General features: G+C 44.7%; 1 protein-coding gene across 4 annotated transcripts in view; it reads left to right on the top strand.

The window, feature by feature from the left end:
* Nucleotides 1–14,305, top strand: part of CERK (ceramide kinase) — a 147,639-nt gene that overhangs the window by 122,635 nt on the left and 10,699 nt on the right. For all 4 annotated transcript variants that reach the window (XM_073619713.1, XM_073619711.1, XM_073619712.1 and 1 more), the window contains 2 exons: nucleotides 8,548–8,653; nucleotides 8,833–8,909. In XM_073619713.1, the coding sequence (XP_073475814.1) occupies nucleotides 8,548–8,653; nucleotides 8,833–8,909 (183 nt within the window). The remainder of the gene's footprint in view (nucleotides 1–8,547; nucleotides 8,654–8,832; nucleotides 8,910–14,305) is intronic.

Raw genomic sequence — 14,305 nt, 5'->3', positions numbered from 1 at the left:
CAAACTGTCTATAAAACCCACCTGTCAGATTTTTGCCAAACCTCATCGAAAAGTGGGTGTGGCCAAATTGCACATACAGTGGGAGGATCTTAAAGGGGCAGTGAATACTAGGAGTGTGCAGAGTGCAAGGTTGAGGAGTGTGCTACATACAAAGTGCAGTGTTCAGGGGTGCACTATCTATAGAGTGCAGTTTCAGGGGTGCCCTATACACAAAGTTCAGGGGTGTGCTACATATGGTATGCTATGCACAGTGTGCAAGGTTCAGCTCTATTTCACAGGCTGTCCACATCTCACTTCCACCCCTCCTCGGCTCTGATTTCTGCATCACTTAACCCCATCCCCGACCTCTGCACACATCTCCCTCCCTCGTCTCTCCCCCAGAAAGGCTTCCTCACCTTCACCTTCTCACATCTCACCTTCCCGACATAGCTCTAGTACCTCCCAGCAGTGTCGGAAGCTAAGCCTTGCTCACTTGCAGCAAGACCATTGGTCAGCATCTGTGCCCCTAGGCACAAATGAGGATCACAGAGTAGCTTTCCACATGATGCCCCATACCACACTGCAGGCAGGGATCTGTGACCGACACCAAGAGGAAAGCTGCCCTTGTAAACGCAGAAGGCTTCTGTGTTTACAAGTGACGATGGATGAACGAGAAGATCTGAGCCATAAGTCTACCATAGAGCTACAGCTTTCATCCGGCATATGGGCTCCTTATTTGTTTTACCATCAGGACCTTGCAGGGAACATTCTGCATCAAGATACATTATCACTAGGTGGATAAGATAACTAATCTCGAAAGCTTACACCCTGAAGGACAGAGCTCCTCCTGCCCTAATACATGCTCATTCTACCTGATTGGTAGAAGTTTCTTGGGCATTCTAACATCAAGCCTGTCTTGCCCAGCTTTGTAAGGCTATCTTCTGGTCTTCTGGTTTTTTTTTTTTGGTTTGTTTTTTCTTCAAGCTATACCAGGTGACTGTCAAATTATCTGTGGATGCAGATTTGGTCCAGAAGGCTCTTGTAGCAGAACTCTTGAGTTGGGCCGGTTTACCCTTGGTATTGTTGAGCCTGTTGGCACAGTTCTGTTTCTGTCCAGTTGTTGCCCATTCTTCTTCATTGCTTGAGGAAATCCCAAGGTCTATGAATGTCAAGCTTGTGGCTATTGCTGTACTATTTAGCTAAAAGGAATGTAAACCTACTTGTAAATTCCATATCTTAGTGCACAGTAGTGAGTACAGGACACAGGCCACCCTCCCCTCTGTTCTGTGTTAAGCCAACCATAAATGCTTGCATCTTGTTTGGTTCAGCAGGGACTGGCCAAGCTTCAACCCATCCATGGGCAGGCTGATTGCACCCAAGTTGATCCATCGAACAACTTGGGTACAACCAACATGTCAGATTTTTACATTTAATTGTCGGCGGCTATGTCCGCTAGCAATTTTCATTGTGCTCTTCTAGCAGGGATAGCTCCCTGCGCTGATTGTGTTGACTAGGGAATTGGAGCGAGAAAATATGATTTTTTAAAACAGCTTACCTGTAAAATCCTTTTCTTTCGAAGGACATCACGGGACACAGAGCCACAGTAATTACTGATGGGTTATATAGGTATCACTGGTGATTGGACACTGGCACACCCTATCAGGAAGTTCAACCCCCTATATAATCCCTCCCCCTTGCAGGGATACCTCAGTTTTGTAGCCAAGCAATATAGTGTATTAGAAGAGGGGCGGGACCTCTGTGTCCCGTGATGTCCTTCGAAAGAAAAGGATTTTACAGGTAAGCTGTTTTAAAAAATCCTATTTTCTTTCTCGAACATCACGGGACACAGAGCCACAGTAATTACTGATGGGATGTCCCAGAGCAATGCTACCTGAGGGGGGGGAACCACGACCAAGTAGGGTGCAATCAGACCTGAGGACCCTGTACCGCTGCCTGCAGCACACTACGCTCAAAGGCGATATCCTCATGCCTTCTCACATCCACCTGATAGAATCTGGTGAATGTATGAACTGAAGACCAGGTTGCGGCCTTGCAGATTTGAGCCATAGAGGCCCGGTAATGCACTGCCCAAGAAGCACCAATAGCCCTTGTGGAATGTGCCCTGATCTGAAACGGAGGAATCTTCTGTTTCAAACCGTAAGCTTGAATGATCAACTGTCGAATCCATTTAGAAATGGTAGCTTTTGACGCTGCCTGTCCTCTATTGGGATCCTCTGGCAGCACAAACAAAACATCCGTCTTGCGGATCTGAGTAGTTGCCCCTAGATAGGCCTTAACTGCTCTTACTACATCCAACGAATGTAGAGATCTCTCTTCCGGAGAACAGGGATCTGGAAAAAAGGAAGGTAGAACAATGTCTTGGTTTAAATGAAAATCAGAAACCACCTTCGGTAAAAAACTAGGATGAGGGCGTAGTACCACTCTATCCTTGTGTATAATCAAATAAGGCTCCCTACAGGAAAGAGCTGCTAATTCTGATACTCTTCTAGCAGAAGAGATGGCCACCAGAAAAATTAATTTCCTTGTCAACAAGACCAAAGGAATCTGACTTATTGGTTCAAAAGGCCGTTTCTGTAACACAGCCAGGACCAAATTCAAGTCCCAGGGGTTTAGGGGCGCTTTAACCGGAGGATTAAGACGCATCACCCCCTGCATAAAGTTTCGGACCAAAGAATGCGAAGCAAGTGGCCGCTGAAATAATACTGATAAAGCAGAGACCTGGCCCTTGATGGTACTCAAGGCCAGCTTCATCTCTAATCCCATCTGTAGAAAATCAAGGATTCTACCTATGACATATTTCCTGGGATGCCAACCTCTGGATTCACACCAGGTTATATAAGCCTTCCAGACTCTATGATAAATCATCCTGGAAGCTGGCTTCCTTGCATTAATCAAGGTAGATATGACAGGAACTGAGAGCCCACGACTCTTCAGAACGTGGGTCTCAATAGCCAAACCGTCAAATTTAGCGTTTGTAAGGCAGGATGGAACACTGGACCTTGAGATAACAGGTCTGGGCGTTCCGGTAGTGTCCACGGGGAACCTACCTTCATCCTTACTATTTCTGCATACCAAGTCCTTCTGGGCCAAGCGGGGCCACCAGAAGTACCGACTTCCTTTCCTGCCTGATCCTGCGAAGGAGTCGTGGTAGTAGCAGAATAGGGGGGAATGCGTAAATCAGTGAGAACCGATGCCACGGAATGACCAACGCATCCGTCCCGCATGCAAGAGGATCTTTTGTCCTTGCCACAAATCTGTCTATCTTTTTGTTGAATCGGGATGCAAAGAGATCTACATCTGGAACCCCCCATCTTTGGCATATGGCTCAAAAGACGTCGGGATGCAGAGACCATTCCCCTGGAAGTAACTGCTGGCGACTTAGATAGTCCGCCTGCCAATTCTCTATTCCCGGGATGAAAACTGCCGATATGCATGGCACATGCATCTCTGCCCAGACTAAGATCTGGTTCACTTCTTTTTGAGCAACTCGGCTCCGGGTGCCTCCCTGATGATTGACATAAGCCACTGCTGTGGCATTGTCGGACTGGATCCTGACCGGACAACCCTGTAGCCTGATAGTCCAGGCCTTTAGAGCTAGATGTATCGCCCGGATCTCCAGAATGTTGATGGGTAAGGTCCTCTCTGTCTTGGACCATACCCCTTGGACCGCAGCCTGTTCCAGAACTGCTCCCCAACCTGACAGACTGGCATCTGTTGTTACCACCGTCCAGGTAACCGGTAGAAAGGATTTCCCCTTCTGCAGGTTTTCGGGTATGAGCCACCAATTGAGGCTCTGACGCACCGCATGCGACAGGTGCATCGGAAAGTCTAATGCCTAAACCTTCTTGTTCCAGGTCGACAGAATACTGTGTTGCAGCATTCTTGAGTGAAACTGAGCATAGGGAACTGCTTCGAATGAAGACACCATCTTCCCTAGTAGCCTCATACAAAGGCGGACTGAGGGACCCTTCTTGGTCCTTACTGTCAGAATCAGCTCTCTCAAAGCAGTGATCTTTGCCTGGGGTAGAAATATTTTCTCCTGGCTTGTATCTATAATCAGACCTAAATACTCCAGTCTTCTTACTGGTTTTAGGAAAGACTTTTCTAAGTTGAGGATCCAACCCAGGTGTTCTAGATACCTGACCGTGGTCCTCAAGTTTCCATTCAAAGAGGCTACCGACCGGTCTATCAAGAGCAGATCGTCTAGGTATGCTATGACAGCTATACCCTGAGCCCTTAATCTGGCCAGAGGAGGAGCCAAGATCTTTGTGAACACTCGAGGTGCAGTGGCTATCCCGAAAGGCAGAGCCACAAACTGGAAATGGCGCCCTCCTACCTCGAAGCGCAGAAACTTCTGATGAGCAGGAAAAATGGGCACATGCAGATATGCATTTCTGATGTCTATTGATGCCAGAAATTCTCCTCCCTGCAGGGTGGGAACTACTGTTCGAATTGATTCCATGCGGAAGGATTGAATCCTTAGGAATCGGTTCAGATCCCTTAAGTCCAAAATGGGCCTGACATCCCCATTTGGCTTTTGGACCGTAAAAAGGTTGGAATAGAAGCCCAATCCCTGGTCCTTTGCGGGAACTATCATAATGACCTCCTGCGACAAAAGTCGCTCTAACGCTAGAAGGAGCGACTGCTTCTTCTCTGGGTCTCTGGGAACATTTGATCTGATGAACCGAGGAGAAGGGAATTCCTGAAACTCCAGCTTGTACCCTAAGGTTACCGTGGAGACTACCCATCTGTCCTGGAAGTCCTCGTGCCAGAGCTCTGAGAACTGTCGCAGTCTTCCCCCCACTCGAGTGAGCGGGGGCGCCCCCTCATGCAGAGGTCTTAGTGTTTTGCCTAGTAGGCTTCTTTCCCCAGGACTTCTTTTGTCTCTGGGGTTGACTCTTGTCTCTGGACCCCGATGGAGGCGGCCGTGGAGACTGCCTGGAGGCTGAAGCCCCCGGCGCTGGGGAAAGAGTCCGTTTGAAAGAGGGACGCTTACTCTTCTTCTTGACAGGTAAGAGAGTGCTTTTCCCACAAGAGATTCTCTTGATATAGTTATCCAAGTCCTCTCCAAACAACCTTGCACCACGAAATGGAAACCCAGCCAGTAGCTTCTTACATGGTGCTTCGGCTGACCAATTTTTCAACCATAGGATTCTACGTATATGCACCAACCCCAGTGAAAGACGGGAGGTTTGCACGATAGAATCTCTAATGGCGTCAACCACAAAGCATAAGGCCGCTGGAAGGTTAGCAAACCCCTGGGCCTGCTGTTCAGGTAATACTTTGATGACCTGCTTAACATGGTCTCTTAAGTATTGACAGACTCCAATCGCTGCTACTGCAGGTTGGGCCACTGATCCTGCTAAGGAGAAAACATCCTTCAATAGGGATTCCATCCTTTTATCTACAGGATCCCTGAGCATTGTCTACAGGACAAGTCAGGCTATTATTTACGGAGGAAATGGCGGCATCAATAGCCGGTATTCCCCACATTTTAATAAACCTTTCTTCCATCGGATAAAATGTTGAAAACTTTCTCGGCGGAAAAAAACGTTTGTCTGGGTGATCCCACTCAGAATAAATAAGCTTTTCAAGTAAAGTATGAACAGGAAAAGCATGTGCTGCTTGGAAAGGTTTCAGTGACCCCAAAGCAGAAGAGGATTCTTTAGCAGTTTCAGGTATGGGCAACTTAAATGTGGAGCGGACCAATCCAGTGAGGATCTGCACTAAGACTTTCTCCTCTTGGGAAGTCGCAGAGGGTCCCTCTCCACCTGAATCCTCCGAAGAGGAATCATCCATCCCATCCCGATCCTCTGAAAGGGATTCATCTCCTTTATCCCAGAGCTCCTCTGTCTGAGGGTCTTGGGGAACAGAGGAAAGCCTAGTGCGTTTTCTTCCACTGAGTGAAGACGTAATCACGGCCATTAATCTTTCCTCTAGACCATTAATGGTTGAGGAAAAAACCTCTTGTGTAATATATACAGGGGCTGAAGTGCCAGAAGCAGGTGTAGCCCCTGACCCCGATGGCTCTCCCTGGCTAGCCGTCCCTGGCCCATCTTTAGGGGGGGAGGATGCTGCCGACAGGGGGCCCTCAGAACCTGAACGAGATCCCCTAGTGTCTCTGGTTCCTGGGGTGCTTGAACCTCTTCTACCCATAGTGCAAAGCAACAAGGTGTGAGGTATACAAATGAACACTGCCCGCTGAGCGATGTAGTCTGGCTAAAAGCCTTGCTACCCAATGCTCAGTCTGGTGTTACTTCAGTAAATGCTGCCTAGGAGAATGCCTGTGTCCCACCTTACATGCGACCGTCAGCTCTGTGTCTCTCAGAAGGCTGAGTGCACCTGTACAGAGTGCCTCTAATAGCCTGCAGCTGGCCTGAGTGGGAGTCTAAGCACTCTGTGCTGACGTCCCGCCCCCTCCTCTACCGCCCCCCCCCCTCGAGTTTTGAAAAAAACGAGTGCTTCCCGCGCTGCCGACTCTCCTGTCATGCTTCCGGAGAAAGGCTGGGGATGGGGGGGGGGGAGGGAGGCTGGTAACAAGATCTGTCTGAACGGCTATCTTGAGAGATGGTGGCCATTAGGCCGCAGAGCCCGGGTGGTATGACCACTTTCTAGACCCCTGTGGCCCCTCTCTAGCCTGGGAGGGAACATTCAAACATGAGAAATCCCCCTTTCCACCTTACCTGTTTGCAGCCTGCTTGATACGCTGGGACATAAACAGCGATTACAACACCTGAGACAGAGTCAGCATGTGTAGGTTTGTGCTCTTGGCAGCCCCGGTTGGTCACAATAGGCATAGCATGCATTTACCTTAAAGGAGAAAAGCCACTAGAACTCAAAAATTCTGTGGAATCTCCTCTTACCTTATCCAGCCGCAGGGTGCTGTTTACACAGACCCAATCTTCACCTCTCACGGTGGGCTCCGTTTGAAAAGACCGTCAGAGACTGGGGCCCCCATCAGTAGGGGGATCCAACAGTTCTGGGACCGTAAAGCACCTCGCCAGAAATTAGGAAGTTTAAAGCCATTTTCTGATCTGCGGGGTCCAGCTCTCTAAAAAGAGAAGCATTACGGGTAAAACCTCGTTTCTTCGGACACGAGGCCCGGGTACCATTCAATTCGGCCATGAAAAGACACTTTGAATGGATCCGGTTCGCCTGGCTTGCCCCAGTATAGGATATCAGGATATTCCCTTTGGAGCTCAGCACAGGACATCTTTACACGTCCATCACCTAAGACACTGGCGTAAAAACTGAGGTATCCCTGCAAGGGGGAGGGATTATATAGGGGGTTGAACTTCCTGATAGGGTGTGCCAGTGTCCAATCACCAGTGATACCTATATAACCCATCAGTAATTACTGTGGCTCTGTGTCCCGTGATGTTCGAGAAAGAAAATCACATTTATGGCTTGCTTTACTCTGCATTGCTTGCTAGAAAACTGAGGACTCTGAGAAAGAACTGAGAAAGAGAGGTGAGGTCTTGGGGGAATCTCCAAGGTGTGTGCCCTAAAAAGATTGTGTACACACACCTGAAGATATTAGTCTATAATCCAGGGTCCATGAATATGAACAAACAATTTCCCAGCACACTTGCCAGCCTGCAAAACAACTAAAATGACCCCGTTTAACCATTTACGTTAAAAACAGAGGGTTTTGTTTTGCACATGCATAAGCTGCATTGCCCATGACAAGGCGCCTCTGTATATACTGCAGTCCAAACTCTAAAATTTCCAGAGTGCAGGCTGGCTATCCATTGTGAAGGAGTTAAAGTCCAACCAAGCTCTTATAACCTTTGAATCCCTTACATTGTTTATAACATTTCCAGGAGGTAATTCATAACATCCCAAGTGCAATGTACACATGAGGAAAAAGCCACAAAATGTCCTTAAAGAGGAACTGCAATCTGCTCACATAATTTGTAATAAAAACATCTTTGCCATTCTGAAGCTTCCCTCCAACCCTTTGCATATTATTTTAAATATACTGTGATTCTGTACTTGCCAAATATGCTGCAGAAATCTCCCTCCACTGAGTCTGGCTGCATCCATTTTAACTGTTGGCAGCTGAAGCTGCTGCCTTTTCACTTCCTGGATTTACAGAAAACAGAGGCACACATCCAGCTCTGCAGCTCTCATTGGCCCTCTTATGACTCATCCCCCCTCCCTTCCTGGCAAACTCTCACAGGAGTTAAACAGCTGTGCATGATGTCATAAGCCTAGGCTTTTTACCAGATAAGAAAGAGAAAGTGGACTGTGTAATTTACTGGCAGAAAAAAATGTTTTACTTTCCAAAGTTAAAACAACAGGGGCAGAAGATTTAATAGATGGAAAGATGAAAAAATGACTTAAGGTCATAGGGTAAAAAGCTAAGTATAAGATGTGTACCTTGCCAACTAAATTTAAGAGGACCAATACTGGGACACATAACAGCATTACTAATTGAAATATAAACTTTTATTGCTTCTCCTCTTTATAATTGCTACATAGCTGCATTCGTTGAGATGATGCAACCTGCATGGTAAGGGCTAAAACTGAGACTGTATATTTTAGGTTTCAAGACTTTTCTGTCTCATCGATATTATGAAGGGACAGTGTCTTTCCAGCCAGCAAAGTGGGCAGTAGGATCCCCAAAGGATAAAGTCTGTTGCACATCTGGGTAAGTTGCTTTATTCATTGAGACACATATCTACTCAATTTATAAAAATTTTTTGCACTTACACGAACTACGGTAAGTAAAGTTCTTTGCTTATGCAATGTCTAAAATGTCATATGTGGTCATCAGAGTGTAAAGAAATTGTTCCCTCACTTAGGTTTGTATTTGTTTTATCCTTCTAGGTGCTACATTTGCAGGCAAAGTAGCAATCAGCTGAGGGAGCAGCAGAGAGCAGAGACCTGTGGGTTACAAAACAATGGTGAGATTGTGTTAATTAAAAGATAATTGATAACTCTCACTGTGGCTAAAATAATCTCAGTGCTTTCATAAATATCTGTTCTAGAGTTCAGGGCTAGGGAGATCTAGTTCAGGGTCAAACAAACAAAACAAAGTCACCGGGGCTAAATGTTATGTTTATATATAACCAGTATTTAAGAACATGCACACATTACATATTTGTGTTAAAATATGGATTATAATAATGGACAAGAAGCTGTTCATTGCTGCTTTCTTTCAATGGGTTTTTCTATTCTTTCTATACATTTTTACCTATTCTCCAAGATACACAGTAATGTCAGATTTTATTGAGAATCTCTGCGGGAAGTATTAGAGTTATGGGGCAGAATGTATAACGGGTGTGCAATTGTATAGCCTTTCCTTTTTAAAGTGATACTAAATGTTCAGATTTTTTTTTCTTTAACCACTTCAAAACAGGGCATTTTCACCCCCTTCCTGCCCAGGCCAATTTTCAACTTTCAGCGCAGTCGCACTTTGAATAACAATTGCGCGGTCATGCAACACTGTACCCAAATGAAATTATTATAATTTTTTTCCCCACTAATAGGGTGACAAAAAACACAATATTTTTTACTTTTTGCTATAATAAATATCCAATTTTTTTTTTAAACAAATTTTTTCCTCAGTTTAGGCCGATACGTATTCTTCTACATATTTTTGGTAAAAAATATCGCAATAAGCGTATATTTATTGGTTTGCGCAAAAGTTATAGCGTTTACAAAAAAAGGGGATAGATTTATAGCATTTTTATTTTTACTAGTAATGGCGGCGATCTGCGATTTTTATCATGACAGCGATATTGCAGCGGACACATCGGACACTTTTGACACATTTTTGGGACCATTCACATTTATACAGCGATCCGTGCTATAAAAATGCATTGATTACTGTATAAATGTGACTGGCAATGAAGGGGTTAACCAGGAGGGAGCGCTGTAGGGGTTAATTATGTTCCTAAGGAGTGATTCTAACTGTGGGGGGAAGGGGACTCACAAGGGGAGGAGACCGATCGGTGTTCCTCTGTACAAGGAACACACCATCGGTCTCCTCTCCTCTGACAGGACGTGGATCTGTGTGTTTACATACACAGATCCACGGTCCTGCTCAGTTACCGGGCAATCGCGGGTGCCCGGCGGACGTCGCGGGCACGCGGACCGAGACGCGAGTGATGCAGCGGGAGCGTGCGCGCGCCGCCGGCAGCGCACACGCGCCCACTGGAGGGCCTGGAAGGCCGTCACGTCATATGACGGTGGCCCAGGATAACAGCTGCACCGTCCCGCCGTCATATGACGGTGGGCGGGCAGCAAGTGGTTAAATAAAAAACGTGTTATACTTGCCTGCTCTGTTGGTTTTGCACAGAGCTGCCCAATCCTCCTCCTCTTGAATCCCCCGCCAGCAATCTTGGCCTTCCTCCCTGCATGGCTCGAGCCTGCTCCCTCCTCACTGGCTGTGATTGACAGCAGCATGAGCCAATGGCTCTCTCTGCTGTATCTAAGCCAATAGCCAATGAAGTGTGGGAGAGGAGAGAGCCTCGGCTCTCGTGCACATTGCTTTATCGAGATCGAGATCAGGCACAGGTAAGAATAAGGGGGGCGTTGGAGGGGAAGCTGCATGTGGAAGGTTTTTTTTTTTTTTTTTTTTTTTTTTTTTTTTTAGAAAACCTTCTGCCTTTACAACCGCTTTAATGTCTAACATGTTATTAAATTAATATTTATATTAAGTTACTGTACATCTTCCATCTGCTTTGAGCTACCAGTCGTAAATCTTTCCAACTTTGTTTTCTGTCATGTATAGTCTCCTTTTAATGACCTCTTGCTGTGTTCAAGTCTATTGTGGTTTGTGATAACTTCAAGCATTACCAAACCCAAAACCAAAATTGCAATAGTTTCCTTTGTTTAGACTTCTTTACCCTCTATTTTCATACAGTGATCTGGCTAGTAACACACCTCCTGTGTTAGTGCCCCCATTTTGAATAACCGCACACAGGGGACACCTTTGGACAGCAGCATTGTCATTTTAGGGGGAGGGTGTGTGTTAGATGTATTAGCAGATTTAAATACACAAACAAATTGAAGCCAAACTCCAGTTTTCTTTTTTTTACTTTTGGGATAAAGGTTTTACATAAATAAAACAGATAATTGTAAGCAACCCTGCCAGTGTTGAATGGTTTGTCTCATTTCTGTAACTGATAAATCGGTTCTTTTGAAAACCAACTAACTTACTTTCCAGATCAACAAATGAAAATAGAAGAAAGAAAGCCTAAAAATAAAATTAAGTATTGTAAGCTGCAATATAATTGTTTGCTTTTGGGTTTAATATCACTTTCAATTAAATCACTCCATGCTTTATATTGGATGTACCACAGAGACACTTCAACTTGGTGAAGTTCTTCAATAGGGCATTGAACAGAAAAAAAATGTGCACATTATGTTAACCACTTGCTGACCAGCCACTGCACTTATACTGCGGCAGGTCGGCTCCCCTGCACGAACCGATGTACCTGTACATCGGTCCATGCATGTGCGATTGCGGGCATACGCCTGTGGGTCCGGCGGACTCTATGTCCACCAGCCGAGATCGCTGTACACAGAGGCAGAACGGGGATCTACCTTTGTAAACTAGGCGATTCCCCGTTCTGACAGTGGGCATGTCAGAGATCTGCTGTTCCCAGTGATCGGGAACAGTGATCTCTGTCATCTCCTAGGCAGCCCATCCCCCCTACAGTTAGAACACGCTGAGGGAACACATTTAACCCCTTGATTGCCCCCTAGTGTTAACCCCTTCCCTGCCAGTGTCCTTTATACATTGATCAGTGCATTTTTATAGCACTGACCAATGTAAAAACATTACTGGTCTTCAAAAAGTGTCATTTAGGGTCAGATTTGTCCCCTGCAATATCGTAGTCCCACTAAAAATCGCAGATCACTGCCATTACCAGTAAATACAATTTAAAAAATCCCAAAATCTATCCAATAGTTTGAAGATGCGGTAACTTTTGCGCAAACCAATCAATATACACCTATTGCGATTTTGTTTTTTTGTAGAAGAATACATATTGGCCTAAACTGCTTTTTTTTTATCTTTTTTTTGGATATGTATTATAGCAGAAAGTAAAAAAAAACAAAAAAAAAACATTTTTTTTTTTTTTTTTCAGAATTCATTTTTTTATAGCGCAAAAAATAAAAACCGCAGGTGATCAAATACCCCCAAAAGAAAGCTCTATTTGTGGGGAAAAAAAAGACATAAATTTTGTTTGGGTACAACATCGCATGATCGTGCAATTCTCAGTTAAAGCGGCGCAGTGCCGTTTAACAAAAAATGCCCTGGCCATTAAGGGGGCAAATCCTTCCGGTCCTTAAGTGGTTAACCCATAATAACCAATAATCACTTCTTACGTGATCTTACTCCAGTAAACTTAAAGCGATATTAAACCCAAAACCAAAAATGTATTATATTGCATCTTACCAATCATTAGATGTGATGGCTGCATTCGTTTTCTTTTCTTTGGCTTTTTTCCCTTTTTGTTTTCACCTGGTGATCTGGCCAGTAACACACCACTTGTATTAGTGAGAGACAACACTGGAGGAATAAGCATAGGAAGTCCAGCAGACAGCAGCATTGTTATTCTGGGTGGAGGAGAGTATTGGATGTACTAGCAGATTTAGAACCACCAACAAATCCAAACTCCAACTCACACTTTATAATCAGTTAGAGCAAACTTTTTTTTTTCCTTTTGGGATAAAGGTTTTGCATGAACAAATAAAATCTCAACATTTTAATCACCCCTATCAGTGTTAAATGGCTTGTCTTAGCCATGTAAACTGATATATTCTGCTGAAGAGTTTTTGCTGTGAAAACAACACACTTGCCCACTGGATTACTGGATCAAAATAGAATAAAATCTAAATCAGGTAACCAATACAACCATCACATCTAAGAACTGGTAAGCTGCAATATGTTTGCTTTTGGGTTTATTGCTGCTCTAAAATGCGATTGATTTCTAGGGTTCTGTGTGTTAAAACTGTTTTGTTCTTTCTGTTTACATTAGTCCTCATGCACACGGACGTTTTTACAGCTGCTTTTTTGAGCTTTTTTTGCAGCTCAAAAAGGCCTGTCTATGTTAGTCTATGGCTTCATGCCCGCCTAGGCGTTTTTGAGCTGCAAGTGGCATAGGCGTTTTTAAGCTGTAAAAAAAACCCAGGACCAGTGGGTTCTGAGAGACGTTTTTCAGCTGTAAAAACGCTCTAATGCTGAAAAACGCTCAAAAACGCTCAAAAACGTAATTCACCAATGTTTTTTAGCGTTTTTGATCCATTGAAAAAAAAAAAAAAAAATTTGAAAAAAAAAAAAACGCTCAAAAACGCTAACGCGGAAAAACGCTCAAAAACGCTATTGCAAAAACGCTGAAAAACGCTGAAAAAAGTTAAAAAAAATCACTGCAAAGATACTGGCGTTTTCATAACGTTTTTTTAACAGCCTGTGTGCATGAGGGCTTACTCCTGAAAGTATTGACATGAAAAAGTAACTGACACTTGCTTCACCAGGTGGTAAGCCACAGAGGCTGTACGAAATCGCTGCCATTTTTACCAGGGGCAAGTGCCTGGGGCAAGTAAACCAGTGCTACCAGTGGACAGATTACTAAGCTTTCACAGAAATTCTGCCATATTGGTGAAGCGTGCTGAAGTGAACACTGACATATTTGATTTGAATATGCATTGACCATCGGTCACAAAATGAAACTTTTGAATGCAAGGAAAATATTTCAAAAACTCACCACTGCTGCACCACATACATTAAAAAAAGATCATTTGATAGTTACATTATTTTTCATAATGGTGTCATAGAATTAAATGATTGGAGAACAGGTTAAAATGTTACATTTTGAATATCAAATGGTTTTTTTTTTTTTTTCACCTAGTACTGATATTGCATGATACTGTTGCATTGAAATATTAAAAACAAAGGAAAAAAGCTAGTTGACCTAAGACTTAAAGGGGTTGTAAAGGCTGAAGGTTTTTTACCTTTATGCATGAAGGTAAAAAACCTGTGTGCAGCAGCCCCCCTAATACTCAGCTGAGCTCCATCGCGATCCAGCAATGTGCACAAGTGTCTCTGCTCTCCGGGGGCTCTCCCTCCTTATTGGCTGAGACAGCAAGGGGAGCCATTGGGTCCTGCTGCTGCCAGTCACAGCTAGTGAGCCAATGAGGAGAGAGAGGGGGCTGGTAGAGCGGTGGCTGCATGTCTGAATAGACATGCAGAGCAGCAGCTTGGGAGTACACCTGCTTGGGTGCCCCCATTGCAAGCTGTTTGCTCTGGGGGCACTTGACAGGCAGGCGGGGCCAGGAGCACCTGCAGGGG

This window comes from Aquarana catesbeiana, linkage group LG03 (assembly GCF_042186555.1).
Source record: "Aquarana catesbeiana isolate 2022-GZ linkage group LG03, ASM4218655v1, whole genome shotgun sequence".
Lineage (NCBI taxonomy): Eukaryota > Metazoa > Chordata > Amphibia > Anura > Ranidae > Aquarana > Aquarana catesbeiana.
This window is presented reverse-complemented; position numbering and strand designations above follow the sequence as displayed.